Raw genomic sequence first — 27,095 nt, 5'->3', positions numbered from 1 at the left:
ATTCCAGCATTCTAAATCTTAGGAGAATGCAACTTCACACTTGGGAGGTTCTCAGTAAAGTTCAAACATGAAACATCTAGTATTTGAACCCCCTTGTGTGATAACTTCTGGAGAAATAGGCCAAGCTCCCAGGTCTGGCAGTAACCAGCTGTCTGAATGTAGGTGTGTCTTTTAAATCCTTTGGGCTTCAGTCTTCTTCTATGTGTAGAATAGAGAGACTGGTCTAGCTAATTTCTTCAACTCTGAAATGTAATCACTTCTTGGGGTGCCTGGGTGGCCCAGTCGGTTAAGTGTCCAACTCTGGATTTTGGCTCAAGTCATACCCATGGTTTGTGACTTTGAGCCCTGCATTGGACTCTGCACTGATGTGCAGGGCCTGCTTGAGATTCTCTGACTCCCTCTCTCTCTGCCTCCACCCTGCTCTCTCAAAATAAATAAATAAACATTAGAAAAAATAAAATTCAAACACTTTCTTAAAGTTAGAAGTCTTCCTTGTCCATAATTTCTTTTCATTTTCTTCCTGGTCAGTCTTGGGTATATCACAGCAGTGTTTGACACTGAAAAATCCTGAGGAAATTAGATTTTAACCAAGTTCATCCCAAATTAAAACCACATTGAGATATGATTTTTCACCCATCATTATTAATAGGCAAAAAAAGTAAGAGAATAGATGATATAAAGGGTTGGCAGGGGTATGGAGAAATGGAATTTTCATATGCTGGTGGTGAGAATATAAAATAGCTTAGCCCCTTTGGAAAGAAATTTTGCACTATCTATTAGAAATTCACATGCATCTAAGCTATGACCCAACAATTCCACTTTCTATGTCCATTTTAGAGGAAAAATCACGTATATCCTGGGCAAAGATGGGGTGACAGCATTTGTTTCATTTGAAAGAAAAAAGAACTTAGGTGACCTTAAACAGGAGATGACCGATCAGTTGATGGTATATTCATGCCACTGAGGGCCACGCAGCAATTGGTTAGAATGACAGAAATCTTCAACTACTCTGGTAATAAATTTCTTAGATGCAAATCTGGAATTTATTGTCAAAATGAATTTCATGTTTTATAGTACTTTGTCTTCGACTTCATTGGACCCCAAGTGCATGTTTTTGACAAGATCATCAAAATCTCAGTAAGTGTATCATTGGTGATAGGGGTGGGGGGTGATGGGAAATATTCTACGCATTGGGAACTCTCTAGAACAGCTCAGCTTGTGTAGGGGTGAATAGGTTTGGGAGGGGGTGAGTGTGGGATGGTGAGTTCAAAACCAACAGGATAGAACATGAAATAACTAGTGTGGAGGAATTTGGGAAGGAAAATCTCTTCAAGGAAATCTTCTTCCTGGAAACAAGCTATAAGCTATTCTCAAGCTGTCATGAATTGAATTGTGGAGTTTACTAATGTGGGAATGTGAAATACATGCTTCAACGGCCATCTTGATGATTGCCATTTTGAGTTGATTTCTTTCTTTCTGTGAAACGAAATGTTAGTGTCTCTCTCCTGGGATGATACCCACACTAATGATAACCATACCACTCCCCACTTGTAGTTGCTAATAAATAGAGAAGTAGGAAAGAGCATCAGGAAGGAACCAAAGATAGCAGTAATGCTGGATCAGAGAATGTGATTTGGAGCGAGTGGTTGCCATTTGGCTTTTTCACAGCTGCCTCTGAGTGTAGACTTTAGGACCTGCTCATGCAGGATTGTGTCTGCTGCACAGACCCTTCCTCAGCCCTGCAGGGTGAATTCCTGCCTCCACAGACCATGTCTGAATAGCAGAGACCGAGAAGATTCTTGGTCTAGCCAAAGGTGCCTTATGAAGGTGGTCCACGACACAGAGGACATGAACCGGAAGGGAAGGTGCCCATGCTGAAGCTGTAGTTGCCCAAATGAGAGAGCACGGGGACCAGATGGAACTCATACCAACCTCACACCACTCACGGAAGAGACAGAGAAACCAGTGGGTGACAGACCGCATTTATCTTGCTCCTTTGGGAAATCACTGCTTCTCCCACGAAGAGGGTAGCGTGGCTATGCATCCCTGAGAGAGGCGGGGTGGATGGTGCAAAGCTTAGTAATCCCCGCCAATGGGTCTAAAAGAACAGACTCCGCATTTTATGTGACAATGTAAGATGTGTGGAGAATGGGGAAATGTTTTCCTCAACAGTGACACCAACTCTAATCAGAATTTTAAGATGGCAAAACTTGTCTCAGAGACTTCCTAACCTTTCCTTATCACCTACTAATATATCATATCATATCATATATTTGATATTATATATGTACATAGTATTATATGTAAAACATATAAATCTTGCATTAAGTCTTAGGTAATAGTAGAGTTATTATATTCTGTTTCTCAGGGGCACTTGAAGAATGTGACTCTTGAAGAATGAAAAGTTGTTAAGAGCCAAACATTCTTAGTGTGAATTTCAGACATGGGGACAAGTGTTGCAGAATTCTGGGACCTGGGCCATGGCCTAGGGCTTTGTTACATTGCAGAGCTCAGGCGACCACCTGTTTGTGAGATGGGCAGTGTAGCTGGGTCCTAAGGAACTGTCTAGATTTCAGATAAACAGTGACTAGCTAGATTTTTATACCATAGCATAGACAAGCGTCATGACTCTGTAGGACGGTGGATCTTTAGACTGATGACCAAAGCTGCTATTGCCCATCTTTGTTCCTCTAGCTTGGAAGAAGAGAATACTTTGGGCTCCCTAGATGACCCCTAGGGACAGAAACCAAAGATTTTACAGGGAAAACTCCCTTGGAGGGGAGTGTTTAATACAAGTTTTCCACTAGTCCATGAACTTAACGTCAACATGCCCAAAGAAATTGAACATGAGGGAAGAAGGAGGGAGTGCAGTAAGCAAGTGCTATTGGGGAGGCCAGCCTCTGGCAGACCTTGGTGGTGCTACAGACCATCTTCCCTTGATAGTGGCCCCCTGGCATGCAGGGCCCCAGCAGTCTGTGTGTGCCCCTCCCTGAAGTCCTTTTAATCGAATGCTTGACCACACCAGGGTTCGCTGGCCCTACTGGGTGGATGGATGATTTGAGGAGGCCTCCTGTGTTATTTAAAGACCCAAGTGGGCTCTTGGGTCCCATCCTCCCATCAAGCCCACAGGGACCCAGATGCCTTTGACCTGAGAAGAGAGCCTGAGTCAGGCTTGTGTTCTTGCTTGGGCCTTTGGGAAGCCACTTAGCAACTGCAAGCATAGGAGGTTTGGAGTGAGCTTCGCGTGTGTGGCCTTAAATCACTCCTCCCCTGGAACCAAGCTGTCCTTACTTCCCTTCAGTTATCTTACCTCCCTTGCAAAGTTTGGGCAAGGGAGCAAGGGTGGAAAGAGATGGGATGGACTGTCATTTCTTCATTTCCTGAAGTCCATTGAATTTATTTATTCTTATTGCCTCTGCCAAAGGGAGCTGTTTAGAAACCACAAAAGTCTCCTATTCGAATGTACATCATTCAATCAGTGAATCATTCATTAATTCACCAAATATTTATTGAACACATATAATGAACAAGGCCATGCATATGGTGGTTAGGAGAAAGTAGGAAATTGTCTTTGATTCGAGGAACTCAGAATGTCATAGAAGGAAGCCCAGAGGCCATCAAGTCTAACTTGTAACAGCCGCAGGAATCCCTCTCACCACCTCCATGGCGTGGGATTGTGGTGCACTGCTCGCTTATAGCCAGTGATGGGACATCACTATCTCCAGAAAAGCCTATTCGTTGCCAGAAAGTTCTGTTATAGAAACTGTCCTTATAGTGAGCTGAGTCTCTAATTCTGTGACTTGGAAACCACATGGGGAACTTACTCCCTATTGTAGATGGCAGGATTTCCAAGATTGGAAATCGCTTAAGTTACCATTACCCCTTCTCCACACCCCAGTTTTCTCTTTTCCGAGTTAAAGATGCTCCTGCTTCTTCAGCAGTGCCCCATGCAGTGTGCCTTCTGGACCCAGTAGCAGGGCTGCGGCTTTCCTTTACAACTTCTGCTTCTTCTTCTTCTTCTTCTTCTTCTTCTTTTTTAAATGTTTTATTTATTTCTAGAGAGAGAGAGACAGCGTGAGCAGGGGAGGGTCAGAGAGAGAGGGAGTCACAGACTGAAACAGGCTCCAGGCTCTGAGCTGGCAGTCAGCACAGAACCCGATGCGGGGCTTGAACCCACGAACCGAGATATCATGACCTAAGCAAAAGTTGGACGCTTAACCGACTAAGCCATCCAGGCGCCCCAACAACTTCTGCTTCTTGATAGCACTGCATTCCAGAGTGTTGCTGTAACCTGCCTGGCACCCTGCTGACTTCTGATCAGACAAAATATTGAGGATGACCCCTTCCTTTGTTCTACTACACTTCTTGAAGCAATACATGAGTTCTCTGAGTAAGTTGTGAGCAGAGAGTTTTGGAAGTTTAGAGGAGAAAGAGGACTTTTGGCTGAGGAGGATCAGGGAAGGCTGCTTGGAGGAGGTAACATTTGCTCTAGATGTTGAAGAATGGGTAGAGTTTCAATAGGCAGAGATGGGCTATACTAGAGCTCACTTTGGCCTAAAAAATACTTTTCAAGACAGTGAGATTTGTTAGGTGTCCTTTGCTAGCTGACAACCTGCTGGGAGGAACAGGTACAGGTGACATACTTCTGGATGCCCTTTTCACTTGATGATCAAGTGTTATTGTGCTCCAGATGAGAGAAGGTCAGACAAGCATCAAGGTCTAGAATCCTTGCTGAGGTGTCATGAACCCATTTCACAGATTGGTCCTCAAAGAGAAATCTGGTGTGGCCATACTCACTGCTCCATCTCTCCTCAGGTCTTTCACCACAAGCTGATAGGAAGCATACTGATCGGTTCCTTCAAAGTAGACCTGGGGACTGTGTACAACCAACCAGGTGAGACAGTCACTTCCTCATCTCTCCCTTCCTCGTCTCCAGTTTGCCACACCTGGAGGTCAGCCCGTCCACTGCCCCATTCATTCAGTACTATGAACACCAAGTATACAGTCAGAGCAACACCTGGCTCTTTTCCTCAAGGTTCACAATCTAATGGCAAAATTGTCTTTAATGTCCATATGCCCCCCGCACCCCCCGCCCAACAAATTCTGTCTCATTTCCTGCTGTGCTGCTGTGAGGCATACACAGGAAAGATGACACAGGAGTTAGACATTTGAACTCTGGAGCCAGGTGGACTGACTTCAATTTTTTTTTTTTTTTAACATTTATTTACTTTTGAGAGACAGAGTGTGAGCGGGGGAAGGGCAGGGAGACAGAGAGACAGAGAGAGACAGAGAGACAGAGACAGAGAAACACAGAATCCGAAGCAGGCTCCAGGCTCCAAGCTGTCAGCACAAAGCCTGATGCAGGGCTCGAACCCACGAACCATGAGATCATGACCTGAGCCAAAGTCAGACGCCCAAGCGACCGAGCCACCCAGGCACCCTGATGGAGCCAAATGGCTTGGGTTCAAATTCCACCCTGCTGTTTCCTGGTTGTGCAACCTCAGGAGAATGACTTGACATCTCTGCACCTTAGTTTCTTCATCTGAGAAAATTGAGATAAAAATAGTGCCTCCTTTCTAGGGTTGTTGCATGCCGTGAAAGGATTGGCTACGATAATTCTTACTATCCCTGATTTACAGAAAGTGAAACTCAGAGAAGGCAGGTAATTTGTCCAAGGTCGGGAGTGGATAAATAACTGGGCCATCAGGAAATACAGATCTTTATTTACGAGGTCCCTTCTTGTCAGCAGTAGTTGCAACTCACATGAGCCCAGGGGACCAGGCCATGGGCATCACTGAGTGCCGTGGGTTAATACACTAAGGGGTGTAGCAGGCTGTGGTGAACAGGAGGGCTCACAACCCACAGTGGCCACTCCGCTCCTTGACCACCTGCTGACACATGGAAATGTGCACTCTGTATTGGCAGATCTAAGTTTTTCCCGATAAGCCAGAAGTCCTGATTTTGCAAGAGATTTTAAAGTTTGAACTGACAGTGTAGACCAAACAAAAAGATCCACGAGTCACATTTATAGCCTGTGAAATATTGACTTCTCTACTCCATTCATGTTCCGCCACAGCCATTCCTAGACTGTCAAAGCTAGGAACCTTTCCAGGCAATTAGCACTGGGGTGAAGGCTTTCCAAAAACCTGTGGTGGGTTGGAGAGAAAGACAGAGGGTGGGAACGAAAAGAGAGGAGGGAAGGAGGGGAGGGAGGCAGCACGAGGCTGGGGGATGCCCTGATGAGCTCCCCCCTCCAGGGAACAGAGCTTGGGAGGCCTTGGATGTGGGAAAGAATGGGCTGCACCTGCTGAGTCCAGCCGTGCAGGGTATCTGAGCTGTCAGGATGCTTTTACAGGTCATCAGTTCTGTGACAAGTGGGCCCTGCTCACAGACCCCGGCGACATCAGGACGGGCACGAAGGGGTACCTGAAGTGTGACATCAGCATGACCGGGAAAGGCGACGTCTTAAAGACCAACCCCAAGACCTCCGATGCTGAGGAGCAAATAGAAAAGTGAGGCAGGTCCATCCAGGGCCATGCACGAGAAATGATATGCCCTAAATGTCTCTCTTTCCCCTCCCTCCCTCCCTCTTCCGGTAGGCACATGAGAATTGCCAAATTCATGCCTTGTCTACCTGGGATTCTGCTCTCTCAGAGGCACCCACATGTGTCTAACCAGAGGTGTCACTAGCCTTTGGGAGGACAGCCTGTCTCCCTATAGAGATAAGCTGTTCTTGAGCTTTTCCTATTTATCTGGATTTGGTTGATTTTTTTCCTTTGAAGGAATTATACTTTCAACCACCAGTTTATGAAATGGGAAGACTTAATGCACTTCTTTTAAGGTGCAGCGTGGGAGACGGTGTTTATTCTATAATTTGAGGGCTGGAATGCGCTTGCATTCACTGTATTCATATCCTTTGCTGCCATTTACACCACAAAGAAAACTCATTTTAGTGATGAATCCTCATCTTTTCAGTTTTTTTCTCCTACATCAAGGTTCTTCTTTCTGCCTCCACATTGCTTCCACTTTTTCTATTCTTTCAAGTCAGGGCCCTTTTTTATTTTTTGTTTTTGTTCCTCCTCAAGGAACCTTTTGATCCCTAAAGGGTTTCCATCAGAGAGGCCCTGGGCCAGATTCTACGTGAGACTCTACAAAGCAGAAGGGTTGCCCAAAATGAACTCCAGCATCATGGCGAATGTCACCAAAGCATTTGTGGGTGACAGTAAGGACCTTGTGGACCCCTTCGTGGAGGTCTCCTTTGCTGGGCAGATGGTAAGGAAACGTCGTCACCAAAAATGGCAAACCCGGGCCAGGATGGCACTCGTTACTCAGGACATTTCTAATCAAATGAAATCAAGCTAAAATAAAAATTAGGAAGTGCCTTGAGAGAGAAAGCTTGCCACAAAAGGCATTGAGTCGCGTGGCAGGTAAGTGGGAGGGTGACCCACTTACTCTCTATTTGAGATGATGGAGAGGAAGTATGGGATATTATGGTTTAGGACCCAGGCAGACAGACCTCCTGCATTACCTCTGGCTACTTCTCTGAGCTGTTACCCAGGCTCTGTAGCATTGCCATCTGCCTCTGAACGTGCTCCCCAGGCTTCCCAGGTAGTCCTTGTACTAGGTAAGCCTGGACATCTCTATTCCCTGCTGTTCCCTGCTCAAGAGCCATTGGAAATGCCGAGGTCTAGGCACATGGTCACAGCTTAATCCTGGTTGGCTGGACTTTGAAGCTTCGGCTGACACATATGTTGTCTCTATCCTTACAGTATATGCTACCCTAACCCTCCTCTTGGCAGGGTGAACACTGGAGTATTTTTTACCTGGACCCCTTGACAGTCACATACAACATCACCTCCATTTTATGGTGAGGAAACTGAGGTCCAGATAGGGGAAGTGCACAAAGCCCTTAAAAAGCCTTTGACAAGACACAAACTCAGGATCTACCTATATCTGCTGCATTCCTGGAGATGCATGGAACAAGTCATGTACATAACATGCATGTTGGCTTGATTTCATGATCTTGTGATTATGAGAACTTCCGGAGGGCAGGACCCATCATTACTCCCTTGTCCCTGATGCCGGGTATAGTGTACGGTGCAGGGTAGGGTGTCAGTACAGTATTCCTCCCTTATCTGTGGTTTTGCTTTCTGTGGTTTCAGTTACCCATGGTCTACCATGGCCTGAAATTATTAAATGGAAAATTCCAGAAATAAATCATCGATGACTTTTAAGTTGCACACTGTTCCAGATAGCGTGATGAAATTCTGCGCTATCCTGCTCCATCCTACTCAGATGTGATTCATCCCTTTGTCCAACATATCCACGCTGTCTATTATTTGTCACTTAGTAGCCGCCTGGGTTATCAGGTCCACTGTGGTGCTATGCCTGTGCTTGAGGTCAAATACCCCTTATTTTACTTAATAATGACCCCCGGATGCAGGAGCGGTCGTCCTGGCAATTCGGATACACCAAAGAGAAGCTATAAAATGTTTCCTTTAAGCAAAAAAGTGAAAGGTCTTGACTTAATATGGAAAGGAAAGAAATTGTATGCTGAAGTTGCTAATACCTATGTTAACTTTTATTAGGGTATATTGTTTCACTTGTTCTAGTTTATTACTAGTTACTGTTGGTAATCTCTTACTACGTCTTGTTTATAAATTAAACTTTATCATAGGTATGTATGTAGAAGAAAAAAAGAGTACATATAAGGTTCTGTGGGTTCAGGCATCCACTGGTGTTTGGAATCCATTCGCCTGTGGATAAGGGAAGGCTACTATAATGTTTCTGGGTACAATGGATTTCCATGGGTATTGGGTGCAAGCCGGCTCATTATTTCTGGCAACTTGGTTTGCCAGTTGGCTTGAAGTCAGCTCAGGTCGGCAGACATCTTTCATTTCCCTCAACAGCTCACATCCTGCTGGCTTTGTTTTTAGGGACGAACCACAGTGCAGAAGAACTGTGCCGATCCTGTGTGGCACGAACAGGTGGTCTTCAAGGAAATGTTCCCTCCTTTGTGTCGGAGGGTGAAAATCCAGGTGTGGGATGAAGGCAGCATGAATGATGTAGCTCTGGCCACCCATTTCATTGACCTGAAGAAAATCTCCAATGAACAGGATGGAGACAAAGGTAGAGCCTCATATGTCTGACATGGACATGAGACCACAAAACAATTGATTTAAAGCCCTCATCTTTAAAACAAGAGCATTAGAGCAGGCAGTGTGTTAGGCACTTCTAAGCTCTGTGTGGTTTGTGGTTTGGGTTTTGGGCAATAGGTGGAGCCTGGTTGTGGCAGCCCAGGAGCCTCCGTACTGGTCCCAGGTCTTCCATGGACATTGCTGTGTGGCCTTGAGGAACCACTCCCTCTCTTTGGGCCTTAGGTTTCTCACATGAAAAATGAAGGGTTTAGATTAGATCAGGTGTTGACAGGCTCTGGTCCATGGGCCACATCTATCCTGCCAGATATGTTTGTGTGGCTCACAAGCTAAGAATGGTTTTACGTGTTTAAATGGTCCAAAAATACTGTGCCCCCAACTCACTGATAGGAGCACATGGTCAGGAGTATTGCAGGAAGGCGCTGCTGACTGTGCATTCAGAGAGCCAGGGAGGGAATAGAGAGTTCCAGCTAATCCATCAGTCAGGAGAAAGAGCTTCTACTCTTTATTTGCAAAACCTAAATTAACAAGTGATAGCTTTCTCAATATCCCCCAAACCCTCCATTCTTAAAATCCCAAGGCAATCTTTCTCTGCACTACAAATTCATGTTAATTGATGAATATATTTATGCATATATATGTGTGTATATGTACATATGCACGTATATATACTGAAGGCTTAGCTTAAGCAGAAGACAAGATTTCCATATTTTTCTGCCTCTCACAGTGTGACACAACAGAAGAGCCTCAATAAATACCTACTGTTTAAGTCTTCATGTCCTGGAAAGGTTTGCCATAGGATTGTTTTATGCAGAACACACACTCCGCCCACCTTCAGAATTTCTCATAGATGCAGACGTGTTTTACTCCCAATTTTTCAGGAACATCTTGATGGTATTCAAAGAAATGTATAAAAGTGTTTTCAAAATTAGACATCAGGGGCCATAAAACCTTTTAACCCCTTTTCACACAGTATCTCTGCTTCTTAAAATTTACCCTCCTTTGGACTAAGACTGATTTCTCCAAAGAAGGGAGTATGAGAACCCCATGTTGTTATTGAGTAACTCCTATTTATACCCAATTACTCCTAACCCAGAGGTCACTACCCAGAACATGATCCAGTAGCTCTCTTTACTATTTCCTGTCTTTATCCTAAAACAGAAAAGAGTCAGTAGAGGTGTGTGTGTGTGCGTGTGTGTGTGTGTGTATGTGTGTATGCATGTATCTATATCTGTCTATATGTATATCTCCCAATTTCCCATTCCTTACAAAACCTACCCACCAGAACACCGAGTGAATAAACAGAACTGAAATTTTGAGAGTTAAAAAAAAAATCACCCTCCTTTGGGACAAAATCTCTCTCTCTCTCTCCCTGACCTCTCTCCATGCCTCATCAGGCTGTTATTTGTTCTCGCAACACAGGGTAAATCTCTTTCTTAGCACCTATAATATAAATATTTACTTGTTTAATATTTCTTTCTGCTTTGTTCTCTACTGGGCTCTGTGTTTGGCATCCACACAGTGCCTGACACATGTTAGGAGTCAATAAACATTAGATGAATGAATGAACAGACAGCAACGCATGTGGGCCTTCACAGGATCATTACAGCCGTGAACAGTGTACACATGTGCATGCAAGGACTAGAAAGAAATACAGCAAATATAGCAAAATGGCAACTGTGGCTCTTTGAGGGATGGGATATTCTGTAAATATTTTCTCTTGTCTTTTCTGTATATTTTATATTCTACACGGGCGTGCACAATTTTCATAAATCAAGAAATAATCAAGTTTCTTTACTGGGCAACTAAAGCTTGGTTTTTGTAGGCTTTCTACCGACCTTTGGACCTGCCTGGATTAACCTGTATGGCTCACCCAGGAACCACAGTCTGATGGATGACTACCAGGAACTGAATGAAGGCTTTGGAGAAGGCGTGTCATTCAGGGGCAGGATCTTGGTGGAAATTGCTGTGGAGATCCTCTCAGGAGGGGCACAGGAATCTAAATTTTCCAAGACACTCAAGGAGCTTAAGTTGTCTTCAAAGGACAAAGACTCCAAGTCTTCCAAAGGCTCCAGTAAAGACAAGGATGATAAGACTGATGGTGGAAAATCCCAGCAGGCTTCAGACAAGACCAACTCAACAGAGGTTGAGGTGGAACCTTTCGATGTGCCCCCTGAGGTGGGTCTGAGCACTGCCTCTGTGAGGAGAGCCAGAGAGGAAGCACCACTGGCCACCTGCTCCCATGGGCCCTCAAAAGCACACACAGGTCTCCTCCCCCTGCAATCCACTGCCTCTTCTTGACACATCCCTCCCATCTGCTCATGATAAGTTCCTCAAGTGTCCCCCCAAAACACAGATTCCAATGGGAACCAAAATGAGGAAGTAGGTGGTGGATGGACTGAGCTCTACCCATAGCCTAATTTTGTTTAGTTTTGTAGAATAGTGTATGCTCTGGATGTGAGGCATGTGGGACAGAGAATGAAGAGGGGGAAGAATGGGTGACACGCTGGGATACAAGAATTTGAGAAACTTATTCCCCTGCCCAAGCCTGGCGGGGGGGGGGGGGGGGGGGGGGGAGGAATCACAATTCAAAGGAATGCTTATTTCTGTGTATTACTCAATATTAAGTGTGTTAGCATTTTTCCAGCCTGCTTCTGTATGATGGGAAAGAGATCTGGGTCACCAAGATGAATACTAACTATTAATATCCTCTCAACTCTTTAGATTAGTAAGAGTACTTTTTAGTTAATCAAAAGAAGGAACCTGTGTTTTGTTAGTAGCAGAAGCGAGTAGATTCCCACTTTCAACTTGGATGATCTGCCTCTGGGGGTGTATTTCTCAGATCAACCAGACAGTCATTTTGGGTGGGGAAGAGAAGTGATGGCTGGTCTGGGTGAGATTAGCCCTGATAGAGCCACTTACTTTTACTGCTGGGATCCAATACATCTTAAGATACAGTGTGAGGGAGAGGTTGGAGCCCAGGGTTTGAAATCTTGGAGGTTGGTTCTATTCATGGCACTTACGGTAGAAGCTCTCCATGTTTCAGTTTACTCATCAACACAATGGGTAAGTAATAGTCCCTCTGTCATAGTCATCTCCTGGGGGTAAATGAGGAAATGCCTGTAAAATGGTCGGCAGGGTTCTTTGCACATATACTGTAGACAGGCAGTACATTTGCTGTTGTTGTGATCAGTGTTTCTATGGTTTGTTCCCACTACAAGTGGGTAGCTATTCAGAGCTCTCTACCCTCTTGTTTGGACTTACTCTGGGTATTTTGTGGACCTCCCGAGCTCTCCCTCATGAACTTGTATATTGGGAAATATTCTTCATAAATGTGTACTGTCAGTTTGTTATGGTTAAGATTGACATTGGATGTGATTGTATTTATGTGTATTGTTTCAGAATATATGGCAACTTTAGAAATGACATTTTTTGGACTTTGCCAGAAACTGCGGGAACCTTAAGTAACCACCTCTGCCAGTATCCCCTGTATCTGACTCTGTGGCAATCTTTCCTACTGTTGAGACTGGCCATTCTTTTCTAAACAGAAACTGCCAAGTAGAAAGGGCCTAATAGAAGATTTTCTTAACCCAAGTCAATATCTTCAAGATATTTTGCTAAGACCATCTGAAAAAAAAAATTTAGCAGAAAGCAAGGGCAGCTGGGAGTTTATGTAGAGCGTACATTTTCTACCAGGGCTGTTGTGTATAAGGAGGTAAGAGAGGGGAAATTCAGGTCTCATTCAAACCCTTTCTTCTCCTTCCTTCTTTTTTCATCCTGGCTTCTTGTTTGTGGTCTGTTTCTTGCTGGCTTTATTAGTTATCTTTCACTGCATAATAATCACCCCCAAATTTAGCAACTTAAAACAATAAACATTTATTTTCTCTGTGGGTGAGGAATTTGAGAATACCTTAATTTGGTGGTTCTGGCTCAGAATTCATGATGTTTCAATCAAGATGTTAGTAAGGGCTGCAGTCATCTGACAGCTTGACTGGGGTGGCAGGATCTACTTCCAAGATGGTACCCTCACATGGTTGTTGTCAGGAGGCCTCAGTTCCTCACCACATGGACCCTTCCATAAGGTGCTTAGTGTCTTCATGGCAGCTGGCTTCCCCTTGACTGGTGATCTAAGAGAGAGGAAGGCAGAAACTTCGATGTCTTGTGTGACAAAACCCATAGACGCCACACACTATGGCGCATTCTATTTGTTAGAATAGACACATATTCTAATGTTGTTTCATCTTTTGAGGGGAAGATTTTCCAAGAATCTGTGGACATATTTTAAAACTACCGTATTGGGCTTCTACCGTATTGGGCTTCTACCTTCCCCAGAGCCTCAACAGCTCAGACTCACCCTTACCACACGGTGATGTCACCTTCTGTATCATCTTGTTTAGCTTTTGCTGCAACCATGCTCTCATTGCATCCCTGGACAAATGAGATCCCGTGGTTTTGGTGAGATCCCTCACCTTCATCACCACCATCAAAGCTTTTCTCCCTATGCCAAGCTTTCACAGAGCACAGCTAATCTAATAAATGTGTTCATTTTTAAGTTGTGTAAACACGTACTGAGTAGCTTCTTGTTTAAACATCATCCTCAATATTGGTAGGAATACAAAGAGTCTGACTCTATGGAAATTATGATACAGAAGGGGAGGTAAGATATACAAAATAAATGTACAGGAAATAGAAAGTGATACATGCATTAAGGAGCTACGGGTAAAATGCTTTTATTTCTTGGAGTGAGTGAAGTATAATAATTAGAATGCTGGGCTCCCAAGCAAGATGGCTGGATTTTGGATGTGGCAGTGTGGTGCAGTCTCTGGAGAAACATTACCTCTGAATATTTGGGCAAGTGACTTAAGCTCCTTATGCTTATTTCTAATAATAACCTCTACTTCATAGGCTTATAGCGAGGATTTAATGATTTAATATATACAAAGTTCTAAGAACACAACCTGGCATATAGTAAGTGCTCAATAAATATTAGGCATGCTTGGTAACTTTGAGCAGATATTTTAACCTTTCACAGACTACATGTGTCCTCTATACATGTAGAATAAAAGCATCTCCTTCTTAGGGGGGTTATGAGAATTAAATGAGATAGTAGGTAAAAGACTTAATACCACATTTGACACATAATAAGAGCTCAGTAAACATTACCATCATCATTTTTCCAGCTCAGGAAGTCAAAGAATGCTTCCAAAAGAAGGGACCACTTGAGTTAGACCTCAAAGTATGGGTTGGGTTAAGAGATGAATTCTGTTGAAATACTTACCATGACTGCCATTGTTGTGGCATTTGTCTGAATAGGCTTTATACAAGAGGCTTCATGTGGATGGATGGTCTCATTTCTCCCCCGTAGGTCCTACGACAAAGTTTATTTCACAGACAGGGAAAATGACACCCAGAGAGTGGACATGACTTGCCTGAAGTCAATCAGCTAGGAAGTAGCAGAGTTGGGATTGGAAGAAGGGTTTATCTGACTAGTGAGTCTGCCATTCCTTTTCTAGTCTACATGATTTACATGCCCACTGGGCCTCCAGATACTTTGTAACCTCCTCCCAGAGGGTAAACTGGGCCCCAGGAAGGTGAGATACATGGCTCATTTACAGCAGTGGATACAGTGGCAGCAGGTGGGAGGGGTGTGTGCTTTGTGACTAAGATCCAACATGGGGCCCCCACCCTGTCCGACACTGCTGGTCGGTAGGAACATTTCCTGCTGATGCCAACAGCAAGAAGGCTCCTGGGTGAAGGAAAGGTCACCCTTTTGAGACCTGTTGGCTCTCTGTGGGACAGGGTTCAGGGCTCTTGATTAGCTGGGGCTCTTCAGCTTTAAAGCCACAACTGTTTATTTTCCTTAGATGAACCTTATTGCCTTTTCCATGGAATTTAATAAACCCAGGTGTGAAACCGGGAATCACAGACTATGGCAGTTCATTCAGCCTCTTTGCTCAGAAATGTGATGCTGTGTCTCAGCTACATCTCTCTGAACCATCGCCCTGGTCCACATCAACAGGGGTCATCTACAAACAGTTGTTGCCGTGGCATGGCTCCTGTCCTGTGGCCTGTGGTGGTCCTCTCTTCCACAATGTAGGCTCCTTGAGGGCAGGCTTTGTGGAGACCAGACCTCAAATCTTGGCTGACTTTAACTTGCTGTGTGACCTGGGGAAACCCCTTAGTCTCTCTGAGCTTTAGTTTATTCAGACAGAAGGAAGTGGGATCAGATGAACTCTAAAGCCTTTTTCAGTGTAAAAGCAGTTGTGATCCCAGGACTGGGCACCCTCATGCCAAGAACTGCAGTGCTGATCCCTCGTCCGGGATGCACTGAATTGGCTGATGCTCATGCAAGTGCCTAGCTCTCCTGGTGCCTAGCAGCAACAAGGCGTTGGGTTAGCACATGTTGGAGACCCAAGAGCACTGGGTCTGTCATCAGAATACTTGGAAAAGTTACTAAACTTTAAGTTTAGTTTCCTCAGCTTCCTTACCTGTAAAATGGGAATGATCCAGATTTCGACCTCTCAATGTTGTTGAGAGGAAAAAACATAATATATGTGGTCATCCTGTATAATCCATAAAATGATGCTCCATTGTAAAGGTCTGATCCTGGGACTGTCTGTTTCTAAATGGCTGCTCACCTGAAGGTGATCCCAAACCTATGTTTTAACAATAGCGCCGTAGAAAGATACACACTCCAGCCTTTGCCTTTATAATAAAAAAAGATTTTTTTAAATGTTTTATTTATTTCTGAGAGAGAGAGAGAGAGAGACACAGCATGAGCAGGGGAGGGTCAGAGAGAGAGGGAGATACAGAATCTGAATCAGGCTCCAGGCTCTGTGCTGTCAGCACAGAGCCCGATGTGGGGCTCGAACCCACGAACCACAAGATCATGACCTGAACTGAAGTCGGACGCTTAACTGACTGAGCCACCCAGGTGCCCCTAAAATAAAAAAAGATTTTAACTGCAAGGTAGAAGCTCAGAAGATAAGATGACATCATTCTAGATAAAAGGCTGAATTTGGATGTGTAATTTGTAGGTCCTGGTTAGTGCCTATCTGGTGCATGGGGAAACAATGTGCCATTCCCTGCTAACACTGAAATTTGTGAAATGCCTCAAATGCCTACAAATCATCCTGGACCAGTTAACATCACTAATTCAGCTTACTGGTAAAAAAGAAAAAAAATAGATCCAGGCCTGTCTAATATTTTTTTCTTTCTGTAGATTATACCAGAAAAATATGAGGAATTTTTACTCTTTGGAGCATTTTTTGAAGCTACCATGATTGACCGGAGGATTGGAGACAAACCCATTAGCTTTGAAGTTTCTATTGGTAAGTACAAATAAGCACAGTGCGTGGCACCTATAAATAGGACTTTATACCTATTTCTTGAATAAATGAGTTGGTGTCTTACATGGAGATGATAGCATTCAGGTGGAGGTTTGCACCTCAGAAAGAAATGAATAATTCTTTGTTCACCTATCATCAATATGTAAGGGATAGATTTATTTTCATACCTTGAAAAAAGGCTTAAGAGTATAGTTTGGATTCAGATAGACTTGGATTACTAATCCTGGTTCCATTACTCCTAGGCTCACTTAATTTCTCTGAATCTCAATGTCTTCATCTATTAAATGAGAATAATAATTCCTCATAGGGTTATTGGAAGAGAATAGTGGGTTAATACATGCGAAGTGCTGTGCATGTTGTAGGTGCTTTTATTGTAACTCCCCAAAATCTTCCTGGGTTGATGCACACCTGGGAAAACCTTTCCAAGAAAGAGCATTCCATCAGAGAATGGCTTGATTCATATCGGAAGGGTCTCCTTTACAGGAGCAGAAAGAAGTGGAGATGGAATCCAGTTTATTTGTGACTTAAGTCGTTTTTACAAAAGACAACATCAAGATGGAAGTAGATGATGGCTCATTGTCACTGTCAATCTTATTTCTCTCGTCTGACTATCACTCTTCCCACCTTCATACAGAGATCTTATTTCTCTGCCCTGGGAGGATATGACCTTGCATCCCTTACGCCATGTAGCCTGATTTTGCTTGTTGACACCTGGCCTCTCTCTCCTTGGTGCTGCCTCTATAGGTAATTTTGGGAACCTGCTTGATGGAGGGTCCTCTCATGGGAGTAAGAAGAAGTCAGCGGAATCAGCTGAAGAAGAAGTCCTCCCACTGCTGCATGAAGGAGAAGGGGGTGCAGCCCATAATGTTGCCATCCCTACTGTCTCCACCACACACCCAGAGAAGCCACTCGTGACAGAAGGGAACAGGTAGGAGACACAACAGGGGACAGCGGACAGTGGGACACAGCCAGGGTTCTGACAGTGGGAGTCTGACCTGTCTCTGGGACTGTTTGATTTAGTTCTTCCATAAAATTAGAAGCCTCATTATTATTATTTTTTAAATCTCAGTTAGGGAAGCAAGGCACAAATAGGGGCAACATGGTCGGTGTCACTGTACTGAATCCTTTGTGACATGTTGACAACTCTCCAAATGTCATATCCAGGTCTTCATCTCAGGGCAGGATGATGATGATTATCATATCTCTAACTTTGAAGCATAACAAGATAGGAAGTTCAGAATTTAACATTTCAATCCAAACCCTGCTAACGGTTACTATATTCATCTGAGCTCTGTGTTATTATGTAAACTCAACTCAGTGGGATTATTGGCTACATCATTCCTTATCCTGTTTTTGCCACAGTCAGACTGAAAAACTCAAAAAAACAACTGTCAGCCACCAGAAAAGACCATTTCAGAAAGCAGCTGGGGTGCCTCCATGCATGTTCCCTGGTCTTTAGCCCACATAAACTTTCAGCATGCAAAGAGAAGTAAAATTCTAGTATTCTATTGTAAGAAAGTGGTGTCGAGTGCCAACCAAGTGATTTGTGGTAAGAAGGGAAAGCCACACACGGCGAGAGTCTTCTGTGTTCTGAGCCTTGTGCCATCAGGAGAAGCTTTTTGATCTCACTGGGTTCTCATAAGAGAACATAGTTCTCCCCCTTTGCACATGAGGAGATTGGAACATTGCTGGTGCTCTTCAATCCCTCTGTCTCCCCGATCTAGATACTCTGGGCATGGACCCATGGCTTTCTGAGCACTGTCAGGATAACAAAGATTCCAAATACGTTTCCCCAGACCACTCTCTTCCCTGAGAAGCAGATCCAGACACTCCACTTGGGTGTCCCAAAGTTGTTCAGCAGGCTCATTGTCTTCACAGACAACTCTGCTGCTCTTCCTGTCTTTCCCGTCTCATGGACTGGTCGTCCCGCTCTCTGCATCCTCTGAACCACCAATCAGAAAGTTATCAGCTGTCCTCTCCTCCCTTCCTTTCCACATCTAGTCAGCAATGAAGTCTGGTAAAGATCAGCTCTCAAAGGCAAACCATGAGAGACTCTTGAATGCTGACAAAAACTGAGGACTGATGGGTGTGGGGGGGAGGGGGGATGGGCATGGAGGAGGGCACTTTGGGGATGAGCACTGAGTGTTATATAGAAACTAATTTGACAATAAACTATTTGTAAAAAAAAAAAAAAAAAAAAAAAAGATCAGCTCTCAAGTATTTCTCATATCAATTGTCATTTCTTTCTCATATCAATTGTCATTTCTTTAATCCTGGCCATTGGCATCTATGACCTGGATTATTCTAAAAATCTCCAACCTGGTTTGGATCTTCAAGAAATTCACCAGACTATCTATCAGAGCCAGTTACTCCCTGAATTGATATCACTCATTGGCTGCCTGTGGCTTTCAGGATTATTTTCTGAGGCCACAGCTTGTTGACTCCATCCCCATCTACTTCTCCACCATCGTCTCCAGTCACTCCCCAAAGTCTGCCATTCCTTCAGCCACACTAGGTCTCTGGCAGTTCTCCAAATGTGTCCTGCTGTTTGCTGCTTCTGGGCCTGTGAGGATGGTCTTCTCTCTGCCAGGCAGTAAGCCCTCTCTTCAGAACTGTTGGCTCCTCTTACCCTTCAAGACTAAGCTTACATTCCCTTCCTTGAATCCCAAGTCTGATCTGGATTTCTAGACTCCCCTCCACCAAGCACCAACCACATTGGATTAAGATGTTTTTACTTGTCTGTCTCCCTATTAGACTGTGTACACTCTGAGGGCAGGGACTGTGTCTCATTTACCTGTGTGTCTACTCCTCTCTAAGTCTGGAACATAGTAAATCTTCATAAATGTTTTGGAATGAGTTAAGGAATTACTGTAACTGGTTTGGGTACAGGGTACTACGGGGACAGAGAGAGAGGCAGGTAACTTACTTTCCCTGGGGAGAAGGTTAGGAGTAGAAAAAGGTAACAGAAAAGGTGACATCCTAAAGGGTGAGAAGGGGCTTAAGCAGTGGAAAGAGAATGTTTGGGACAAAGTATGAGGGAATAAGTAAAAATAAGCTTAGTTGTTTATCGCCTCATTTTTAACTGTGCCTTATATTTTCTAAATCCTGTCCCTCCCATGGACCACCTTCTTTGGGATGTTTTGTGCTCTCTGGCAGCCATAGTTGGTCATCCATCCACCTTTCCACATACCAACAAGGATCCCAAGCTTCCCAGTCCTCTGATGGCTTCTCTGTCTATTCTCAAAACTGAGGAGATCAATGAGTGGATCCTATAACTGGATCTGCAACTCAGGGGAACTTGTCTGAAATACTCAGAGGCACTCTACATCTTTTCGCTGGGACCAGGCAGTAAAAACCTCCCCACCTTGTGAACTAGACCATTGGTGACTATGGGTGAGAATGTCAGGAGATCCAGTGTGGGAATGGTTTGAGAGATGAGAAATCTCAAGGCACCCTTGGATGGACTTCACTCAAAGTGCTGGCCAACTGGCTCAAGGAAACCAAAATGAATCATGCTGAAGTTTCTTGCCTTTCTGTCTCTTTGGAAATATTCCTCAGTCATTATATTGAGGCTCTGTCCACATAGTGGCAAACCAGGGTGGCAGTAGCGAAATTGGAAGATCCAATGTCTAAAATACGTACATATGTGTGTACACACACACATGCTTGCACATGCACACAGTCACACAATCGATTTGTGTGTTGCCTTCATTAAAATAACTCCTTGTGTTTGGTCTGAGCTTTTCAGTTTTAGGAAGCACATGCATTCACCTATAATTTAGGTGTTAGGCTAAAGATCAGGAATGAGCCTGGAGCACAGGACGTCTCATGCAGTTTATCATCTCATCTTCAGGACTCTAAGGCTACCCTTGCCCAAAGTCACAAGGCTGGTCTTGTGTCAGGGCAGCCATTCAAACTGGCAGCCTTCTCTTCCCACAGGCGACATGGTGCCCTCATGGTGCCCTCCCATCTGCTGTGTTCCATCTGTACTGAGTTTGCCAGAGACCCACAGCATCCCAGACCCAGACCCAGTCAGACTAGGAGAACTCTGGGAATCAAAGAGACAAAGGCCCTGAACATCATTAACACAAAACAATCTGAACCATAGAAACCTTGGAACAAAGGACAATACTTGGGTGAGAATGTATTTTGTAGGATTCTTGGTGCAATAATTTTAAAAGAGATGAAAGAACATTTTGATTTCTAACTTTTTAATTTATTTTTTTGTTCTCCTGCTATAATAATAACCTCTGTCTCAGCCAAGAATTAATTTGGCTTCTCTTCTAAATGGACACCTGCTGGTTTATTTTCTACAGATACAGACACCGGACACCTTTGCTAATTTTATGGTCTCCAGAAGAAATTTGGGTTGGGGAGCTAAAAAAAAAAAAATGACAACTGTCCATTCTTTCAGGCTGAAGTTCTCTTTAGCTTTTGGGAATGGAAACAGCTTTCTTGCCCTCGGTCTCTCCTCTGTCTACCTCTATGAGTGTGTGACTCCAAACTCTGTCCATGCTTATCAGGCCACACATCTCTCCCTGACCATTCACCCTGACAGAACTTTGCCTTGGCATTTCTGTCACATTTTTCTTCTTGTGGTCCGAGTTGTTTTGGGGGGAAATTACAGGGGCTTGGGGAAAACCTAGTCACGACTATAGCTGCCATTAGACAAGGACCACCAACTTTTTGCCACACTACTCTCACCTTACCTGCCCTACCCCATCCCTTTCCTTCCTCAGGGCCAAAACTGACAATTAGTTCCTTCTTTTGTGTCTTCAATCCCCCCTGTTAGCTGTCTTATTCTCATCAGCATTTAAGCATATCCAACTGTCACCCCCAAACACTTCTTTTGACTCCACATCTCTCCATCTGGCTACTTGGCCATCCCTCTTATCTCTTCTTAGCCGAGTGGGTAACCTGCCTTATCAGCACCAATGCATGGAAACAGTAAATATTGGATGGATGGATGGATGGATGGATGGATGCATGCATGGTTGGATGCATGGGTGCATGGATAGATGGATGCATGGATGGATGATGGATGGAAGTCTGGTTGCTGCAGTTTAGATTGAGCACATGCTTCATCCTAATTAATATTATATTATGCTCTTACAGTTTTCTAGCAATTTCATTCATACCTATTATCTCAAATGATTTTCACACAGTACATAGCTAATAGACATTAAAATGAAAATGTTATGTTTTCTCTTTCTCTCCTCACTAAACTGGCAACAGAAGTTCCTCCTTGAAGAAGGTTTGCATGATAAATCCTGCCCCCTGGTGCTCAGCTCTAGGCTTTTTCCTGGGTCTGATGGGGTAGCTCCTAGTGCCTTTCCATTGTAGCCACATATCTGTTCACTGTTATTGTCCCCAGTTAGAACACAGTCAGTAGTTTGATTGTTTTGTCATCCCCCTTCCCCACCCCACACAGACCATACAAAACATGAACATGTGCCTGGAATTGCCTGAAAAATACCAATTGCCAACTAACTTCCAGACCTAAACTTGTTTTCACAGGAATTACAACTATTTGCCTTTTGAGGCCAAGAAGCCCTGTGTCTACTTTATCAGTTCTTGGGGAGACCAGACGTTTAGGCTGCACTGGTCCAACACGCTGGAGAAAATGGCGGACCTGCTGGTAGGTGATGCTCACAGGCGATGGATTTGAAAATTGGGCAGCCTGAGGCAAAAGGGTCCTTTTTATCCACCCAGTAGAGGGTCTTGACCTTAATTTAAATACAAATAAATTGTGGCTGCTGCTTGCGGTACATAGTTTCTACCTTCTGGACTGAAGGGAATGAGAATACAATTTGACTTTAAATAAAACTGTCTGTATTAGAATCCCTGTTCTGCTTCTTAACATTATAGGACTTAGGGATAGGCTGTTTTCCTAATCACGAGATTAGGGCAGGAGATTGACAACTTTTCCACAGAACTGATAGATCCTGGCTTCAACTCCTATAAAATCCTAAGCCCTTAACATGGCGGAGAATTGCCTACAAGGTGAAGTGCTCCCACCTCTCCAGGCCTGCTTCTCACATACTTTCTCCCCTGTTCCAATCACACTGGACTTCTTGTTTCTTGAAGAAATCAAGCTCCTTTATGCCTCATAGCCATCTCCATGCTGTTCCCTCTGCCTGAGCTACTTTTCCCTCCATGCTTTGACTGTGTAACCCATTAACCTCCACAGCTCAGCTTCAGCTACTTCCTCAGAGAAGCCAGAAGGCTTCTCTTGTAATGCCCTGTGCTGTACCTTCAGGCCTCTCCATATTTTACAATTGATTGGTGTGTTTATTTGTTCAATAACCATTTCCTACTGTACTGTAGCATCTGGCATAATACCTGGCACCTGAAAGGAGCCAATAGTTATTTGAAGGATTGGAGGGAAGTATTTATAACAGGGCCAATATGCAATGGCTGCCAGATTGTTCCACCTAACCCCAGGGAGAAAAGCACCCCTGGGAACTCTGCTTCTTTGGGCTCTTGAGCCTGCCCTTTGTGGTTTCTTTGTGCCTGCTCTCAATTTCTCTTCTCACACCACACAGCTCATGGGGCACCCTCTACTTTCTGTCCCGCATGCCTCACCAGGTGACCTTCTCATTCCATGAAAGCCTGTGCTAAGGAAAAAACAAATTTCTCTCTCTCATTTGCTTTCTAGTTCTGTCTCTAGTTGTGTGAAACAAAGCATCGCCTCTGGCGTTGGGGATTCCAGTCATCAGGGAGGTAGAGTCTGAGGGCGATCTGATGTCACATTATGTAGAGGCCACAGACTTGCTTTGAAAGGCTGGTTTTGCTTCTCTTTCAGGCAAAGAGTCTTAGTTTATTTCTAAAAGGCTTGACAAAAAAAGCAGAATGTTTCCCTAGAGACCATTGCTGCCTTTACCATTCATTTCCAATTCCTTTTTCAGTGCCGGCTCCCTGACATGCTTGGCATATCATGGCTAACATGACTGAATGTTTACTAAGCACTAAGCACTGTCTGAAGAAGTCCACACCTTTCTATGGTGGTGCTATACACGGGTGCTCTTATTATCTGACTTTATAGGAAAATGGGCATATGGGCACTAGTTTAGTTATAAGGATAGAGTCTGAATTTGAACAGAGGTAGCTTGACCGTATACCTAAAATTTTAACCACTCCACAATTTTCCTGTTCTTATAGTGAAGGGGAAAGAGGGAAACATATATCCCCAAACATCAGACTTTGATGAGTAATACGATTTTTACAAATTCTGGCAAAGCAGTGATAACATGTATATTGCATTTTGGGTGCCATATGCCTCCATTGAGAGCCACTGAATTGAGGTCTAAAAAGAAAAGTATGATTATTAAGTATACAAGCACATAGCCATTGTTGTATGCAACCTGTCCTCCTATATCACTTCACCTCCTGCCTCAATTCCTTATAATCATAAGAATTGATCCCCTTTAAATCAGAATTATTCAGTGTTACTATATTCCCATATAATCAATTGACCTGAATGTTGCTTTTGAAGTTTTTTATATTATATCTCATTTGCTCTACTTTGTTAGATAGTTCCTGACATTAGTTTCCCCCCAGGGTAGACTCTAAATAAATGATTCCCTGTTAAGAAATGATCTGGAATAGAAACGATGAGTTTGAGCAATGCATGAGAAGGCTTGCATTTTGACTGATTCCAGTGAAAAGCAAGTTTTGAAGTTGGAATGCAGCAGCATTTCCCGGTTCAGGCACAAGAAAATGAGGGAAATCTTCCTTCATTTGTAAAACACAAAAACCAGCAAAATATTGTGTCTGAGGTATTCTGATCGGGGTTTCTACTACAGTGTCTCCTTCTGCCCCTCATCCCGCTACCCCTACGGTTTATTTCCAGGAAGAAAGTATAGAAGAAGTGAGAGAATTGATTAAGATTTCAGAGAAAGCACCGGAAGACAAAATGAAGACGGCGCTCAGTGACTTCATCAGTCAAAGCAGGTACCGGGAGGACAGCTGGCATATGGGCTGCTGAGCGTATATGGAATCCGCTTTTAATCTCCTTAGAAAATAGTCAATTTCACATGCATTCAGATGAGCATTTTGTAGTATTCTATCCATCTTTATTCGGTTCTGTAATTTAGTGGGCACTTGTGGGCTCGCTCTTGCTTCCTGACACTTAACTAAAGCATAAAACAAAGAAAAAAAAAAAAGAAGAAGAAGAAGAAAAGAAAGACTCAGTGCAGAGACTTATCAATGAAGCAAGAAAAATGCTAGTAGTGTTATCCCAAGCATGCGTCTGCATTTGGTAGATACTCAGCAACTATTTGACAATTGGATTGGATAATAAATCAAATACTATTTAGCAGAATTTTCTATGTAAAACAGTAAGCACCAATTAAGGACTCTGATCCAGTTGGCTAACAATAATAGTAAAAGATTTAAAAACAGGTCATATGAGTTACCTATTATGGAGTAACAACTCCCAAATTTAGTGACTAAACAGTAATTATGATCTCGGTTTCTGTGGGTCAGGAGTCCAGCTGTGGCTTAGCCAGGCCCTTTGCTTAGAATGTCTTAGACTACAATCAAGGCATTAGCTGGGGCTGCAGTGACCAGAAGGCTCTGTTGGGCAAGCTTCACCGCCAAGCCCTCTCCCATGGTTATTTGCAGAATTCAGTTCTTCACGGGTTGGTGGATGGAGGACTTCAGTTCCCTGCTGGCTGTCAGTTGGCAGTCAGTCTCAATTCTTCACCACGTGGGTCTCTCGAGGCTACCTCTCACGACATGGTGGCTGACTTCATCAGAATGAACAAGTAAGAAGAGTCAGAGAGATCATGCCAGCAAGATGGAGGTCATGGTCTTTTATAACCTAATCTTGGAAGTGACACCCCATCCCTCTTGACATACTCTACTATGAGTAAGTCACTAGGTCCAGTGCGCATTCAAAGGGAGGAAATTACACAATGGGAAGAAAAGCAGGAGAAGGGGGCCATTGTAGGGCCTTGCCTACCACATAAGGGAACAATCTGGACTAACTCTTGAAATTAAAAGGTCAAGGGGCACCTGGGTGGCTCAGTCTGACTTCAGCTCAGGTCACGATCTTACCGTTTGTGGGTTCAAGCCCTGTGTCAGGCTCTGTGCTGACAGCTCAGAGCCTGGAACCTGCTTTGGATTCTGTGTCTCCCTCTCTCTCTTCCCCTCCCCCAGTTGCCCTCTGTCTCTCTGTCTCTCTCTCTCTCAAAAATAATAAACATTAAAAAAAATTAATTAATTAGGTCAAGAGTTGGGCAAAAATGAGAATTTAGCATAGTGACAGGTACCTGGGTGGCTCAGTCGGTTTAGCATCTCTTGATTTTGACTCAGATCATGATCGCAGCGTAGTGAGATTGAGCCCCATGTTGAGCTTTGCACTGGGCAGGAGACTGCTTAAGATTCTCTCTCGCCCTCTCCTTCTATCCCTCTACCCCTACTCGTGCTCTCTCTCAAAAAAAAAAAAAAAGAGAGAGAGAGAGAGAAGATTTTGTCATAATGGAAGCACTAAAGAAGGGGTGGAGATTCACTTGATGGAAGGCAAAAACTAGTAGATAGGGGATAGTTAAATAGCTAAATTCTGCTTTATAAGTTCTGTCTTTCCTAATCTCTCAATTACCCATCATTTTTGCTTTGGAAAGCAAATAAGTATATAGATTTCTTTCTATATTTCTTTTCCATTTCTCATTATAGAAGCAGTATCCATCAGTGTTGCTCTTGCTGTGAGCTAAGTGTCACCTGCAGTTCTCTTTGAGCATCTTTAAAAAGCTTCATGATCTCATATTTTTAGAAACTGTTTGTGGGCAAATTATAGCTTAATAATTTTCTATATTAGGGGGCTCTTTAGGGTTATGATCATTACCCTTTCTCTTCAAGTTTATAAGCAACTGAATACATATTTATGAGGGTCAGACAGAGATCAAAATGTTCCTTTATATTTGGTAAACTTGAATTGGAGAAAGCAGCTTGGACCTGAGGTCAAGGTGGGCTTCCTGTTTCCTCCCTGCTGCCGACCTCTTCATGGTTAAGTGGCTGAACTTCTGGATTTTCTCCACCAGAAGGGACAGGTCACTTGCCCCAGGAAGGTGAGGAGGCTGTCCACAGGTCACAGCAGGCTGGGGCCAAAAGATCAGGAATGGACACAAACAGGTACCATGGTCATTTACTCCAAATCTGTTGAGGAAATCAATGGTTTCTCCCCCTGAGAGAGAGGGAGAGAGAAATCAGAAGTCAGATGTGTCCACCATGTCTCCTTGCGCTGGTCCATTCGGGAGTGGAATGGAGTTTCTTGTGTCTCTCAGAAAGGTAGACGTGTGGCAACAAGATGTCTTCTTCAAAATATAATCCTTTATCTTCTTTTTTTTTTTTTAATGTTTTATTTATTTCTGAGAGAGAGAGAGACAGCGTGAGCAGGGGAGGGCCAGAGAGAGAGGGAGACACAGAGTCTGAAACAGACTCCAGGTTCTGAGCTGTCAGCACAGAGCCCGCTGCGGGGCTTGAACCCACGAACCGTGAGATCATGACCTGAGCCAAAGCCAGAGGCTTAACCGACTGAGCCACCCCAGCGCCCATCCTTTATCTTCCTTTTTTTTTTTTTTTTTTTTTT

General features: G+C 43.8%; 1 protein-coding gene across 1 annotated transcript in view; it reads left to right on the top strand.

Annotated features, from left to right (window-relative positions):
* The window catches only part of FER1L6 (fer-1 like family member 6), a 122,036-nt gene that overhangs the window by 10,144 nt on the left and 84,797 nt on the right, over nt 1-27,095 (top strand). Inside the window, exons 5-14 of the mRNA XM_039231989.1 lie at nt 1,075-1,137; nt 4,816-4,894; nt 6,356-6,512; nt 7,086-7,272; nt 8,937-9,129; nt 10,981-11,333; nt 16,378-16,486; nt 17,249-17,432; nt 22,022-22,142; nt 24,357-24,457. Of these exons, the coding sequence (XP_039087920.1) occupies nt 1,075-1,137; nt 4,816-4,894; nt 6,356-6,512; nt 7,086-7,272; nt 8,937-9,129; nt 10,981-11,333; nt 16,378-16,486; nt 17,249-17,432; nt 22,022-22,142; nt 24,357-24,457 (1,547 nt within the window). The remainder of the gene's footprint in view (nt 1-1,074; nt 1,138-4,815; nt 4,895-6,355; nt 6,513-7,085; nt 7,273-8,936; nt 9,130-10,980; nt 11,334-16,377; nt 16,487-17,248; nt 17,433-22,021; nt 22,143-24,356; nt 24,458-27,095) is intronic.

Source organism: Hyaena hyaena, unplaced genomic scaffold (genome assembly GCF_003009895.1).
Source record: "Hyaena hyaena isolate Hyena2069 unplaced genomic scaffold, ASM300989v1 scaffold_62, whole genome shotgun sequence".
Classification (NCBI taxonomy): domain Eukaryota; kingdom Metazoa; phylum Chordata; class Mammalia; order Carnivora; family Hyaenidae; genus Hyaena; species Hyaena hyaena.
The sequence above is the reverse complement of the archived record's forward strand: the minus strand, read 5'-3'. Positions and strand labels throughout refer to the sequence as shown.